General features: G+C 35.2%; 2 protein-coding genes across 3 annotated transcripts; both read left to right on the top strand.

Moving 5' to 3' along the window:
* Positions 1–2,147: 2,147 nt before the first annotated feature.
* RAD54 (DNA repair/recombination protein) lies at positions 2,148–9,563 on the top strand. Its single transcript, XM_007042342.3, has 21 exons — positions 2,148–2,485; positions 2,780–3,160; positions 3,517–3,603; positions 3,703–3,943; positions 4,017–4,142; positions 4,416–4,472; positions 4,566–4,652; positions 5,064–5,159; positions 5,383–5,433; positions 5,589–5,663; positions 5,758–5,844; positions 6,136–6,227; positions 6,314–6,446; positions 6,705–6,824; positions 6,930–7,043; positions 7,142–7,225; positions 7,326–7,403; positions 7,483–7,541; positions 8,064–8,253; positions 8,345–8,443; positions 9,106–9,563. Exons 1-21 carry the CDS (start codon positions 2,259–2,261, stop codon positions 9,526–9,528), a joined length of 2,907 nt encoding a protein of 968 aa, XP_007042404.3. The 5' UTR covers positions 2,148–2,258; the 3' UTR covers positions 9,529–9,563.
* Positions 9,564–10,897: 1,334 nt separating this feature from the next.
* Positions 10,898–12,131, top strand: LOC18607921 (uncharacterized). Of its 2 annotated transcripts, none has more exons than XM_018115625.2 (2): positions 10,898–11,522; positions 11,933–12,131. In XM_018115625.2, exons 1-2 carry the CDS (start codon positions 11,051–11,053, stop codon positions 11,935–11,937), a joined length of 477 nt encoding a protein of 158 aa, XP_017971114.2. In that variant the 5' UTR covers positions 10,898–11,050; the 3' UTR covers positions 11,938–12,131. The 2 variants fall into 2 exon arrangements, with proteins under 2 accessions (XP_017971114.2, XP_007042403.3); XM_007042341.3 differs by having other exon boundaries at positions 10,901–11,522; positions 11,701–12,131.
* The last annotated feature ends 67 nt before the right edge of the window (positions 12,132–12,198 follow it).

Here is a 12,198-nt window from a genome sequence, read left to right as displayed (position 1 = left end):
CTTGTAACAAGCCAGGGTAATAAAGGATTGAAACAAAGTCAGGGTAACATAAATATTCTTGCTTTGTAATTTTTTTCTACAATCAAATAATTTATTTATTTATTTGAATATATATATATATATATATATATACACACACACACATAAAAAAAATCATCTCATGTATGAAATTTTTTTTTTCTTTTTCTCTTTCCCCATCTTTCAATTTAAAAAAATTTCATGCAAGGGGCAACAAGTAAGAGAAATTTAACTGATTGAAAAAAAAAAAAGAAATTCAATCGATTAAAAAAATTACAAGAAGAAGAAAACTTACTTGCTTGAAAAGATTCGCAAAAGAATCGACTTTACTCTGAAATTTGTTTTGCTTTCCCTTGAATATGAATGAAGAAAATTGTTCATAGTAACTTGATATTTATAGGCAATATAGAATCAAAGTTTTTTTATGAAAAAGATTAACTTTCCTTTTACTAGTTGTATCTTGAAAATCTTATTTTATATACAAAAAATATTATTGCATAATCAATCAACTATTGCAAAAGATATTGATATTACAAAAAAAATATTGGCATTACACCTTACACAAGGCAGTAACGTGTTACTACCTAAAGCATTACTGGCTACAATGTTACTGTTTAAGGCGATATTGCCCAAGGTGTTGCTACTCTAAGTGATACAGTATGACATTTTAAATAAATACATAAGAATTATTTTTAATAATGAATTATTATGTATGGGGCAAAATGTAGATACTTGATTTTTGTTAATACCTATTCTCTAAAGAATCATGTTACAATATAATATTATACAGAGAACAACGTGAACAAGTGAAATGCTACTTCACGTAGAATAACTAGAACAAGTGAAACACTACTTCATGCATAACAACTATAACAAGTGAAGTACTACTTAAAGCAAAACAACTAGAATAAGTAAAGCACTACTCCATATGGAACAACTAATACAAGTAGAACAGCTACGTCGAATAGAATAACCATTTCACTTGGATGACAGTGAAAACAACTCGGAATAAGTGGTAGGGTTCATGGGTTACTTTCATCTTAGGATGTTTCGGAGAGTTCGGCTTGGTGGCTCAGATATGGAGGTAGTTAAGAGATTTTCCTCTTAACCTTTTCCTGAAACATAAGTGTTTCACCCTTCTACCTTATTCTCGTGTACCTATTCATGTATAACTTATTCTTTTGTACTTGTTCTCGTATAGTTTATTCTCTTGTACCTATTCTTGTACACTTATTTTCTATTACCTTTTACTTGAGAACAAGTCTTATTACATCCAATTACAGTAACGGTTACTCACATTAATGTTCTTCATAATAATGTCATTCATTAGGCACATTAAAGTCTATTTTTGAGTAACTGTCACTTTTACCACTATATATAGAGCCTCACAATTCATTTATGGGGACTTTTCTCTCCCCCCATCCGAGCTAACACATTCTTAGCTTGAGAGCTTCTCTCTCTAATTCTCTTTTATTCGTGAATTCTCTTATTATTCTCTATCACCTGCCACAACACTCAATATTTCAGGAATTGCTCCAATTTTCCTCTTTGTCACCTCTGGCGCATCCTTTTACTTGTTTGCAATGCTTCATTTCCCTATCACAATAACCCCCTTTACAGCACCCAATGACATTCTCACTATACTTTTCCAAAATAATAATCAAGTATTTAATTAACAAATTATATAATTTTTATCTTAAAATCAATATAGCTTTCTAGTATTAAATTGCAAGTAAGACAACAACCTTTTAGAATTCTTTCAATTTGATAATTGATTACTCTTATTATTATCTTTTAAAAAAAAAAAAGAAAGAAATTGGTCACTCTCCAAATTAAATTAAAAAAAATAGTTTTTTTTAAAAGATTATAACGGTGGAAAAGAAAAAGAGAAAGATAAAAAAAATATATTTTATTATTTTTAAAATTTAATAATATATATTTTTAAGATTTTAAAAATTGAAAAATTATTTTTTAATAAAATGACATTATTTATGATATGTTAATGCATCAAATATAGACTTTATATTTTTAATACAATTTTATTAATAATGGATTGAGCTTTGTGGGATTATGAACCAAACTGAACCATAGTCACCAAGGCCCTAGTCCTCCCGCACCCTGCCCAATACCGCAATCTTTCCAGATCCAAGTCCAACCTTTCATTCATTTCATTTTACCGCCAAATTTCGTGATTTTCAAAAAGCCCTCCTTCTCTCTCCCCTCTTTCTTACACCGCAAATATGGCGAGAGAAACACAATCCACGTCATCAATGGAGGAAGAAGAGGAGGAAGAAATTTTCTCCGATTCCGACCCGAGCTATTCAAGCGACGAATACACCGTTGATCGTCAAGAAGAAGAAGAAGAAGCGAACGATCATGACGACGACGGTGACGGTGGACAATCCACCGCTCACCATCCACCGTCCGATCAAGATCTCAAATCTAAAAACGTCGATGCTTTGCTAAGGTACTCTTCATTTCCAAAATCAAATACCTAACCTCTAATAGAAAAACGAAGAACTCGAGTGACCAGAGAAAATTTTCCTTTTAAATTAATCTAGGGTTTCGTTTTTGGTTTCCTATAAGTTTGAAATGAAAATAATGTCTGATCTAGGGTAAATTTGTTTATGCAATAATTCTTTTATTATTCTTTTGATATCGTTTATGGTGTGTGACACCCAGAATATCGATATAGTCAAATAATTTAATGGAAACTTTCTTCAGTTTTGTGAAATTGAATTCTAAGGTAATGATTTATTAGGGGCAACCTTATTGTGAGGAGACAACCGCTGCTTCCGCGAGTTCTTTCAGTGACAGAAGGAGCAGCAGTTTGTAGGAAACCATTCAAGCTCCCATGTTCTAACGGCTACGGTAATGGGAATGAACAGCTTGCACGTCGTCTTTGGGCCCGGAAGCGGTTTGTTCCTTGGGGCTCTTCAAGGCCAGCGTTAGTAGCAATAACCAATCGGCTGGATGTAAATAGAACAGATGGGACTGATGTTGTGGAAGAAATTGTGACTCTGCCACCTGGTGTTGATCCTCTGGTATTGTGGCAACCTGAAGAATCTGAAGATGGACCCAACAACTTAGTGCCAATAGCAGTTGATCCCTTGCTTGTTCGTTTTCTTCGACCCCATCAAAGGTATTGTTCATCAGTGAGAATCCTGCAGTTCAATTTTGGTGTATGCAGGATGTGTTTATGTACGTTATTTTTATGTGTTTATATTTGTAAGTTTGTGTGTGCATGCATGTGTCATGTAGATGGAATTCAGAAATGAACACGTTCAGTTCTAAACTATAGTAGTTAATAGCCAATTGGGACACATTGCTACCTGTCTCTATATGGATTTGATTTGGGTATCGTTGTGGTCATTGACAGGCAAGACATTAGATTTAGAATGAGCATGTTAACAGTTATAGACTCTGGTGTTTAGATTATGGATTTATCTCTTCTTACTTTTTGTAATTGGTGACATGAGATTTTCACTTTGTATGCAGAGAAGGGGTTCAGTTCATGTTTGAATGTGTTTCCGGGTTATATAGTGCTGCTAATATATATGGATGCATTCTTGCTGATGATATGGGGTAAACATCTTATCCCTTCAGGGTAAATTCCTGCACACTGAGTTTGTGACCTCAGTTGTTTTGCTCTTTATGTTAGTTACATAACTTTCATATTTGCAGTTTGGGAAAGACATTGCAGTCAATCGCTTTACTATATACTCTTCTACGTCAAGGTTTTGATGGGAAGCCTATGGTTAAGAAGGCCATTATTGTCACCCCAACCAGTCTTGTCAGTAACTGGGAGGCAGAAATCAATAAGTGGGTTGGAGAAAGAGTTCAGCTTATAGCTCTCTGTGAAAGCAGCAGAGATGATGTTGTCTGTGGAATTGACAGCTTCACAAGTCCCTGCAGCTCTTTACAGGTAATCTTTGTACTCAATGATTGATATGGTAATATTTTTGAAAATATTTATTAATCTAATCAATCCTTTCCAGGTATTGATTGTTTCATATGAGACATTTAGGATGCATTCATCAAAATTTTGCCAAAGTGAGTCTTGTGATCTTCTCATTTGTGATGAGGCTCACAGGCTGAAAAATGACCAGACAATAACAAACCGGGTATGTTTCTGAAGAAATGCCTTTCTCTTCTATTCGTGCTTGGTAGATGTCATCTTGTCTGTCTGTTTGTTTTTTTTTTTTTTTTGGATAATTGAATTGAATTTTTCCAATGTCCAAAAAAGGCAGCACAAGTCTGCTACCAAAGGTACATTAAAGGGAATATCCCCCACTAAAGCAGCTAGCTAGCTAATTCTTTTTGACCATCCAAACATATAAAAAGTCATTTTATTTGTTACTTTTCTAACAATGTCCATGAATATGTCTCTGGACTAGGCATTGGCTGCTCTCTCATGTAAGCGCCGGATTCTGTTATCTGGAACTCCCATGCAGGTATAGACATTTGCATATGATTTTTAATATGCTTTATGGACTTCAGTTTGTCTTCCTAACATATAAATTCCCCCTCCTTTTGTATCCAAACAGAATGACCTTGAAGAGTTCTTTGCAATGGTCAACTTCACTAATCAAGGGATTTTGGGTGATGTTGCATACTTTCGTCGCTACTATGAGGTATGCTGATCCCTTGACATTGTAGTTTAGAGGTTAAATATGAAATGCAAAGAGCACATGGAAATTTATGTCTCTGGGCGAGTTCAAGATGTTTAGTATTTTAACTCCAAAATCACCTTTCAAGTTATGTATTTGAATTGAAAACTCATACTGTCTATCCTAAAGTATGAAGGATATAGTATCATGGTGGAAACCATTATAGTGTCTTGTTAAACTAATCTATACATATTTAAATTAGGCTTTTCAAAAAAAATAAAGAATTAGAGATTATAAATCTGTTAGGAATGTATACTAAGTTGTATTATTGGTGACCACATAATTATTCCTGTTCTTTCCTTTTCTTTCTTTTTTTTCACTCTATGGACATGTGCTTGTTTGTTTTATATACTCTAATGCATACGAATAATGAAGGCACCGATTATTTGTGGAAGAGAACCAACTGCTAGCGAAGAAGAGAAGATGCTAGCTTCAGAACGCTCTTCAGAATTAAGTGCAAAAGTGAATCAGGTGATTTAAGTTCATTATTATTATCTTGAACAATAGGGCAATTGAAGAGAGTTTCTTGAGGATTATATTGGCATTTTCACTGGTATTTGACAATTATTTAGTAGACCAGTAGTTTCTCTCTTCCTGAAATAAGTCACTTTTTGTACTGATGATGACTGTAATTCTTTTCAAATAACTGCTTCCTGTGTTTTTCACAATTGACTAAAAGTATACACTATTGCAGTTCATATTGAGGAGGACTAATGTGTTGCTATCAAATCATCTGCCTCCAAAAGTATGGCCTTTATGTTGACTTTCTTGTCAATTTTTTACATACCACCATCCTCTTACATTTTTTTTAATCTTTTACTAAAGCCTTATTATTTAAAATATAAATATTTAATGGCTTATCTGAATTTTCCCTGTTGGACATTTTTGTTTTTCTTTCAGATAGTTGAAGTAGTTTGCTGCAAGTTGACTCCTCTACAGTCCGAGTTATACAACCATTTTATACACTCCAAAAATGTAGGTTTATTTTTTATTGATTTACTGTGAACCACCTGAATATGCACCATGTCTAGACTGGAAATAATTGTTATATTGTCCCTCTTGAACACAGGTTAAACGAGCCATCACTGAAGAAGCAAAGCAATCAAAGATATTGGCTTATATTACAGCTCTTAAGAAGCTATGCAATCATCCAAAGGTACTATAGTTTCGGGGAAAAACAGATTTCTGGACATGTTTCTTAGTGAAAATTGAGTTTCGTACTTATTGTGAGGACACGATGTCCTTTTCTTTGGTGTTTTTTTTTGTTCCATTTAGCATTCCATATTCGACATGATGTCCTTTTCTGCGTTCAACATTTCACATTGACCTGGATGCACAGGCATTTGTTTTATTTGACTTCTCTTGTTTACCTCTCTATTTGATTTCTCTTCTATTTCTAACATTCAGAAAATCACTTTATTTTCATGGATGATATTTCTTTATGTAGCTCATTTATGATACTATAAGAAGTGGAAGTCCAGGAACTACAGGATTTGAGGACTGTATGCGCTTTTTCCCACCAGAAATGTTCTCAGGAAGGTAGGCTTCTCGCTTTTCTGTTATTTTTATGCTTCATGTCAATAGTCTAAGGTCTCATATGATTTTTTTTCTCCTTTGATTCTTAGATCTGGATCATGGACTGGTGGTGATGGGGCTTGGGTTGAACTGTCTGGGAAAATGCATGTATTAGCCCGATTGCTGGCTCATCTACGTCAGAGAACTGATGACCGCATTGTTCTTGTCTCAAACTATACACAGGTCAATTTAAATGGCTAAAAAATGTGGTTCAGTTGTATAGAGCAATTTTTTTTTTATTTGAATCATATAGAACATCATAAATGAGCAAAACATTCATGTTTGTCAAACTTGCTCATGGGGAAACACCACTTTTTCATGGACCACTTCTGTTCCTATTGCAACCTGCATCAACGTTTATGTTGAGCATTAAATAGATTTTCTGGGGATAAATCATCATCTAGTTAATTTTTTGGCGAAAATGAATTTATTGTGCATCAGACGCTGGACCTATTTGCTCAATTGTGTCGTGAAAGAAGATATCCATACTTGAGGCTTGATGGAACCACATCAATTAGCAAAAGGCAGAAACTAGTTAATCGTTTTAATGACCCAACCAAGGTATGATATTTCTTACATGAATACATTTGTGGATAAGGCTTCTCTAGTTCATAGTTTTGCTGGAGGGCTTATACTCATAATCCAGATTGATTCAACATTTTGCAGGATGAGTTTGTGTTTCTATTAAGTAGCAAGGCTGGTGGTTGTGGTCTCAATTTGATAGGTGGTAACCGGCTTGTCTTGTTTGACCCTGATTGGAACCCTGCTAATGATAAGCAAGTAATATCTTTTCTAAGCTCTGATTATTTCTAAAGTCACTAAAGAAGTAGGAACTTGTCGTTTGACCCAATATCTGACTATTTGCAAACATAAATTAGGCTGCTGCAAGGGTTTGGAGAGATGGGCAAAAAAAGAGAGTTTACATCTACAGATTCCTAAGTACTGGAACAATTGAAGAAAAGGTTTTGATGTCAATTTAACTGAATATAAATCAGTTTTTGCATAATAAAACTTCCAATATATATATAGTTGGAATGAGAGGGCATATTTATATTTCTGTAGGTGTACCAGCGTCAAATGTCAAAGGAAGGGCTTCAAAAAGTTATCCAGCAGGAGCAAGTGGACAGCCTTATGGCACAGGTTCCTATTTGTTGGTTTTTCATGCTTTTTGTTGAAACTTGATCTTAGTTCATCATGTACCAACTGTTTTTGATTGCAGGGAAACTTTTTCTCAACAGAAGATTTACGTGACCTTTTCACATTTTATGATAATGTGAGGTATTGTGTTTCCCTAATTTGTAATATACTATTAAATGCATTACATAATATTGTTTTTTTATTTATCAGGATTAGGGTAACATCTTCAGTAGTGAACCTGAAAGAGTGTGAGGTTACACAAACTGTGGGTATTTTGTTATCAAATAATATGAACTAAGAGCATAAGCATCTTGTGAGCCTCTTAACTTTCAGCAACAAGACATGACATTAGCTCAGACAATAGTCTCTTTGTTACTAAAGGCTACAAATTACCACAGGAATAAAGAAATCAAAATGAAAATTGTTGCGTTGTCTTTGGCAGCAAGTCGAGCATGGCCATGGCTTACGTAGTAACATGGACAAAAAGTAAATTAGTTTTGCTGGTTTTATCAAGCATGCCACTTCTTATTTCACTTGTACATAGCTATGCTGTTCCAGTTCACTTTATCTTTGAACAATTGATTACAATGTATTTAGCTGGAGCAATCCCCAGTCCATCTTCATGCTTGTGTAACATGACCATGTATCTCATAAACTACGCAGGTCTGAAATTCATGAAAAGATGAATTGCAACCGTTGTGAAAATTATGATACTGGCCCTGAGAACATAGGAGAGCAGGAACAATACGACTCAAAAAATGGAAGTTCTGCATCTGATCAAGAGGTTTTTGACATAGGTGGATTTGCAGGATTAGCTGGGTGTTTGGATAAGTTAAAGAGCTCAGAAAAACAGGTTTGGCTATTATTGAGTTAGTGAATATACTGGTGCCTTATTTCCTTCTAATATGTTTGATTCTGTTTATCTTCTTGGGTATGGTTTTCAGGTGGGAACTCCCTTAGAAGAGGATTTAGTTAGTTGGGGGCATCATTTTCGCTCAGAATCAGTTCCTGATGCTATTCTTCAAGCTTCAGCTGGTGATGAGGTATGCCAATTTTTATGAAGTGTCATTTTTTCTGTTGACTGATGAGGTTTATTGTGCTAAAACATTTTTGGATCTAAGGGTTGTTATTTCTCTCCAATCACGTATCTTTGACTGCCAATCATAGAACAACTGCACAGATTACTGGAAACCTAAATGGAGCATGTCTTAATTTAAAGTCTAACCTGACGGTGAACAGTTTACAGTGCAGAAATGCTTATTCTCTCCCTCATACATACATACATACATACATACATACATACATACATACATACATATACGTATGTATGAAAAATACTTTTAGAAGTGTTTTATATTATTTGAAAAGATATGCTCTATATTAAATGTTTTCTTGTGAAAGATGAGAAGGAATTTTCCAGTTTCTTTTTTCTTTCTAAATCTTTTGACTGTTTGGCACTTTTATATTATACTTGCCATTTTACTTTTTCCACATTACATATTCAGAAGAAACAGAGAACTGGAATATCAAAAAAGCCTCATTTTGCATCCAAAACCAAGAAGTTTTATGTTGTCATACAACCCTAAACTATGCTGCAAGTCTATGCAAATTAATGGTCTGAAGCATTTGAAGAATGAGCTTCCTCTTGTGAAATTTGTTCATTTAGTATAAAATTTGTAATGCGAGTGCTAACTTCATGTTGTAGGTCACATTCGTCTTCACAAATCAAGTAGATGGGAAGCTTGTTCCTATTGAATCGAAGGTAAACCCAAGGATGCAGGAAAAGGAAGGAAATAAGAGCCAAAATATTGGAAAGGCAAACGTGCTCAAAAGAGAAGGAACTAAGATCCAGAAGGCCGCCAATCAAAACCTGGATTCTAAGTCAAGCTTTTTGTCCAAACATCACAACCTATTAAATTCTGTTTCTTCCACTCGAAATCAAAATTCTTTGAGGGTAACACCCGTTACTTCCTCCACCCCTTTCCAAGGGCAAATTGTGAAATCAATGAGAAGTTCCCTGAGAGGTGAACTTCATGAGACAATAAAGGGTGAACTTTCTCTTGGAAATCAATTACCCCTGAAAAGATCATCCCCTGCTTCTGTAGAACATGATGATGATTTTCAATGAAGCTTTTGGCAGCCTATATAGAGCATTATAAATTATTGCCTCCCCTCCCTTCCCTCTGGAAATGGAAGTAAAGTGCAGTCATAGACAGATGGGCTATGGTGATTTTCATTCACTAAAAAGGCAGGATTTTGAGCTGTTTGTGCCCTCACTAAGCTAAAACTTATTCTAAACAACATTAAGACAAAAACATGGGAAATCAAATCAAAGCATGCTCCTTACTTCTCATTATACCTCTTCTGGCTTTTTTACTAAAGGCCAAGATTAGTGCGTGGTTTATTTTGGTACAATACAAAGCAAAACTTACCATAATGTAGTCTACATTCAAAGCACCTGAATAAGAAAGTAGAGGTTCTCTCCGAGATGCAACATTGGAAACAGAGCCTTGTATTGAACACGAAATATAAGATAGATTCTTCTTAGATTAAGAGTACAAAAAGACAAGTTTGCTAGCGAAGTGGGAGACCAAAAGCAGACATACTGCCAATTAGACCAGCATTTTCTCTACTAATCCATGAAGTTGGCACATTGTCTCTAGCTAATCCATAGTTTCTCTCACTCTTGAAGCATCAAATTGGGAACCGAACACTTGTCAAATTCCCATTTGGGGGAATCAATGGGGGAAAATTCCATTTCGATGAGAATGAATGAAGCATGTGGAAGGTCAATAGAGGGCCAAAACGAAAATGTCATTCATCTTCACAAATTATTGATGGTCAAACAGAGGACTAAATTAAAGTTTTCTGGTTTTGTTGTGTAGGTAAGAGTTGAGAAACTTTATATCTACTTAATCTTTACGCTCAAAGATCACACCAGCTAAGGTCCACATGGGCGTCTTTGAAAAACTTCTCAACACTGTAAGATGGATGGAAATGAAGAACAAATGAACTTAAAATATAGCAGCCCTAACATGGGAAACCAGCCATAGAAACAACATGTACAAAGTCCACCAACATGTAAGTAAAAATCATTAGTTAAATAAGAAAAAACTTTTGTTTCCATGGATAAATCTGAGATGACTTAGTTTGATCCTAACCCAATCATGAAGATGCTAGAATTTAGAATTCAACCGACTTTAGATTGAGAGTAACTCTTTTTATACTGACAAAATCAGGCAGTTTAGAAACTGTGTACATATCATCAGTTTGATAGAGTTTCAATAATCATTGGGACCATCTTGGTTTTGTCTGGTCGTTTTTCTTTTTGTGAAAAAGAATCATGAGTTGGCCACACCCAAGCTAGTGGGATAGTGATAAACAATTAGGCCTTTGGGGTCTATGTAGGCTTTGCCAGCTTACATTTGCACAGCCGTTAAAAAACAAATGCAAAGTTATTTTTAGGAGGAAAAGGGTTTGCCCAAATTAGTTAATCACTAGGTGACAAATCTAAGTAACATGAGATGTCTAGAAAGCACAATATAAAAGCAAACATCTGCATGTGGATTCTAAAAACTGCGAGAGAAGGAACAACTTTTTAAGTTTTTAATTTGGAGGTTGTGCTGTGAATATGTAAAGCATGCCTAAAGATGTTCAACAATGAACAGCAGCAGCAAGGTCTCTTCAGTCCCACTATGGACCCAAGAATCTCCTTCTCCAATGATTTTGCAGACCCTCATCAAGGTCTCAAATATGAGAGCAACTATAGGGAAGCTCCAGTCTCTTCAGACTTCGAATTCTCTGTCAAAAACTATGCCATGATACCAGCAGATGAGATCTTCTTCAAGGGCATGTTGCTGCCCTCGAAAGATAATATCGGGACTGACCAAGGGAGAAAGCTGACTTTGCGAGATACACTGCTTGTAGATGATGAGTTCCAGGACTCACTCCCAAGGTTGCACAAGGGTTCGGGCTGGTGGAAAGAGAGGTTGGGGCTCAAAAGGACTAACGTTGCATCTCAAAAAGGGAATAGGAATGACCCAATTCTTGAGAAAGTAGTTGAAGACAAAATTAGTCCTACGTTTGTCTACCATGAAGATCTTGTCAGCAAACAAACCATAGGTGAGATTATACTTCCTTATCTCTTTTTTGTTTTTTTTTTTTTTTTTGTTCTACTAAATGAAGTAGCAGTAGGAGAGAATTACAATACAGTAGTGTACATCTCCCCTTTTTTGCTGCAGTTGGGAAAGTCTCAAAGATGTGTTTTTCTATTTTCTTTTTCTTGGTTTAATTATCACAGGGAAGAGGCATACGAGTGTAGTGGACAAGCACAGATGATGTGATTGGCAAATTTAAGGGGATGGGAAAATTTCCTTTGCTAACTGTATAGGGTAACAACATAAAAGAGGAAGATTGGGCCTTTGAAAGAGAAAAATCCTGGCAAATTTAGTCTTCAGAAGAGACTTCTCCTTCTCTTTTACTTCTTTTGTTTCCCTTGGCTTCATTTTTATTTTATTTTTTTGTTTTTTCAGTTTAGTGTGAAGAAACACCCTGTCCCCTACTGAGTTTCCCAGGAAGAAGAAGTAGACTAGCGTTTTGTCCTTTTTTCCTTCTGGTTCTGTATAAATGTCAGCAGTTAAAGATCTCTACATAAGAAGATCCACGTCGTCTATTGCTTTGTTTCTCCATTTCTCATTTTTCAGTTCATGTCTACCGGTGGATGTAGTTGAACCTTTCTGCCTCTTTACCCTCTCGTTTCTTTTTTCTTGTCTCAAATAAGACAAAGTAGGCCTGTTTC

Source organism: Theobroma cacao, chromosome 2 (assembly GCF_053813885.1).
Source record: "Theobroma cacao isolate CCN51 chromosome 2, ASM5381388v1, whole genome shotgun sequence".
Taxonomy (NCBI): Eukaryota; Viridiplantae; Streptophyta; class Magnoliopsida; order Malvales; family Malvaceae; genus Theobroma; species Theobroma cacao.
This window is presented reverse-complemented; position numbering and strand designations above follow the sequence as displayed.